Source organism: Sinocyclocheilus anshuiensis, unplaced genomic scaffold (genome assembly GCF_001515605.1).
Source record: "Sinocyclocheilus anshuiensis isolate Anshui unplaced genomic scaffold, SAMN03320099.WGS_v1.1 scaffold916, whole genome shotgun sequence".
Classification (NCBI taxonomy): Eukaryota; Metazoa; Chordata; class Actinopteri; order Cypriniformes; family Cyprinidae; genus Sinocyclocheilus; species Sinocyclocheilus anshuiensis.
In genome coordinates, this window is record NW_015548264.1 from 1,194,333 (window position 1) to 1,196,736 (window position 2,404).

Sequence of the window (2,404 nt, forward strand, 5' to 3'; positions counted from 1 at the left end):
GTATTTTTTTTTTTTTTTTTTTGCAAATACAATAAATGTATTAGTATATTAAAATGCAAAATACAGTTTCATGGCGAATAAGAAATATTTATGGCTAGTGCATTTTCTCAATTCACCCACTATTGGCAGAAGTAACAAAAGATTCATTTTGGACTCTGCTTGTGTGTGTTTGTTTCAGCTCCCACAGGTTTCCAGGCATCGGGCTACAGTTTCCACAGCCATGAGTGGAGGAATGCCAAGCCCGGCCGGGGCAGCCTCTCCCCGGTGAACAGCAGCCGGCAGAGGAACAACATCCTGCCGGACTTTGGACTCGGTGTGGATGACTGGGACAGGCCAAGCGCTAGCGGGTACATCAATATACTACTTGTAAATTATACACAACAGTTTAAATACACATTCCAGCATATAATGAATTTTTTATATAGGATCAGTTCACTATTTACTAGTCATCATGTCGTTCCAAACTCATATGCTGTTATTTTCATTCATGAAACATTTATGGACCTTGACAGTTTTATCAATTATCATTATGTTCAAGAGCTACATGAAAGATTTCAAAGATTCTTCTTTTGTTAAGCAGAAAGAAGTCAGGGTTTGGAACAACATGAAAATAATGACAAATAATGGGTAAATAATGAGAGAACGTCATTTTGGGGTGAGATATTAAGAATATATTAAGGCTGCCAGGTCTATTTGATGGTTAATGTGATGACTTGAATTTATTGAAAGCATTTTATACTACATTAGCAGAGTACACAAGGCTTCTGAGTGAAACAGATTGAAGCAATGAACTTTGGTGCGATTGCAGACATTGTTATTCCATAAAACATATTACCGCTTTATTTTCCTAAAAATGAAGTACTGAAGTGTCAGTATCCATTGAATCATGGACTAGTTTAGTGCCAGACTACAGAAAGGCATTGTGCGAAGTCAATGCTGCTTAACCATGTCTATAAAAATGTTTTGTTGACTTCTCAAATTCATTAAATTTGAAAAGACAATCTTAGACAAGGCCATCAAAACAATTTCTAGAAGTGAACTGACTTTAATATTCACATTAAGTGGGTCTTCAGCAACATTTCTCTGAATTCTGTGTGTAATAGTCTTCGTTTCAACCCAAAATGTGACTCTCAGTCATAATAACTGATCTGCGCGGTACAATCTGCAGCACATTGTATTGTCAAACGCACTGTTACTGGAGCTTTGATCGATCGTTTCTGGGGTGATTTTACTTTATTCTTTGTTAGCTCATACCATTGGATATTTGTAATTCAGATTCATTGTGCTGTAGATCAAAGGCGTAAAGGGCCCCTATGCACAGTAATGAAGCCAGCAGCTCTTAGGAAGGAAAAAGGCCTTTTTAAAGTATTTAGCTGACACTGGATTTATGATCACCCTTTGAGTTTTCTTCATAGGATTGTACCGTTTCCATTTAATGGTGACTGTGTGCTGCCTTAAAGTCAACATGAAATCAACGCTGACCTCATTTGCTTAGTTTCTTAATACACATCCCTGGCCTTACTGTGCACAGTTCATCTGCGCATAATGTGCCAAGTTCTGCCAACTTTTCACAATCCAGTTAAATCTTGATGAATAAAATCAGGGGTGTAGGAATGAACTGAAATTGGACACATTATAAATCAGCCTGGTTCATAAATATTAATCAGCTGGCAGAGCTTTCATCCAGTAGTTGTAGCTGATTGGCTGAAAAGTAGATGAGTGGGAATTAACCAGATTAGGATTAGGATTTATCAGTTGTGCATTTATTCGAGGGATTTGTTTTGGTATTAAAGTCCGCGTAAACCGGAAGTTGCTGCCGACTTTATTTCAGTGTAGTGACGTATTTCCAGCTGAAACGGAATATTGAATAGAGGGCATGGTTTTATTTTTGCGCTCCTCCTCTCATAGCAACCTAATGGTTGGAGGGGTGTGATTGAGGATATTTTGCCCAAGCCGTCAAACTGATGTCATCAGAAAAGGAATGCCATTCCAGAGCGGAAGCAAATGATCAGATTTTGATTACCAAGATTTTTTTTTTCAGCGGATTAACTTGCATGGAGTAATTGTTCACATAAAGACTAGCAATGTGCGCTAATACAGTAAATAAAGTCCATTTTGATTTCATGGGGACTTTAAGGATGACGTGAATGTTATTTTAGTATTAATTATATACTATCATGATATTTATTATTCTTTTTTTTTATCATTTTAATATTTTCAGTTTTCATTTTAATTATCGTTCAAGGTTTAGTCATTTTGTGTTCATAATCTTTGTTTTGCTTTTTCATGTTTCTTTCTGTTTAGCTTTATTTTTACTTCGGTTTAAGAACTTCAACTTAAAACTTTATTTTCTTATTAGCTTTTTTCATTTTAATACTTCAACTATATTTAAATGTATTAAAAC

The 2,404-nt window shown here is 35.8% G+C and overlaps 1 protein-coding gene and 1 long non-coding RNA gene across 8 annotated transcripts in view; one reads left to right on the forward strand and one right to left on the reverse strand.

Moving 5' to 3' along the window:
* The window catches only part of LOC107655593 (glutamate receptor-interacting protein 1-like), a 292,734-nt gene that overhangs the window by 281,909 nt on the left and 8,421 nt on the right, over nucleotides 1-2,404 (forward strand). For all 7 annotated transcript variants that reach the window (XM_016443136.1, XM_016443139.1, XM_016443132.1 and 4 more), the window contains one exon: nucleotides 179-347. In XM_016443136.1, the coding sequence (XP_016298622.1) occupies nucleotides 179-347 (169 nt within the window). The remainder of the gene's footprint in view (nucleotides 1-178; nucleotides 348-2,404) is intronic.
* LOC107655594 (uncharacterized) overlaps nucleotides 268-2,404 on the reverse strand; it is a 15,587-nt gene continuing 13,450 nt past the window's right edge. The window contains exon 3 of the long non-coding RNA XR_001630461.1: nucleotides 268-340. This is a non-coding gene — a long non-coding RNA (uncharacterized LOC107655594). The remainder of the gene's footprint in view (nucleotides 341-2,404) is intronic.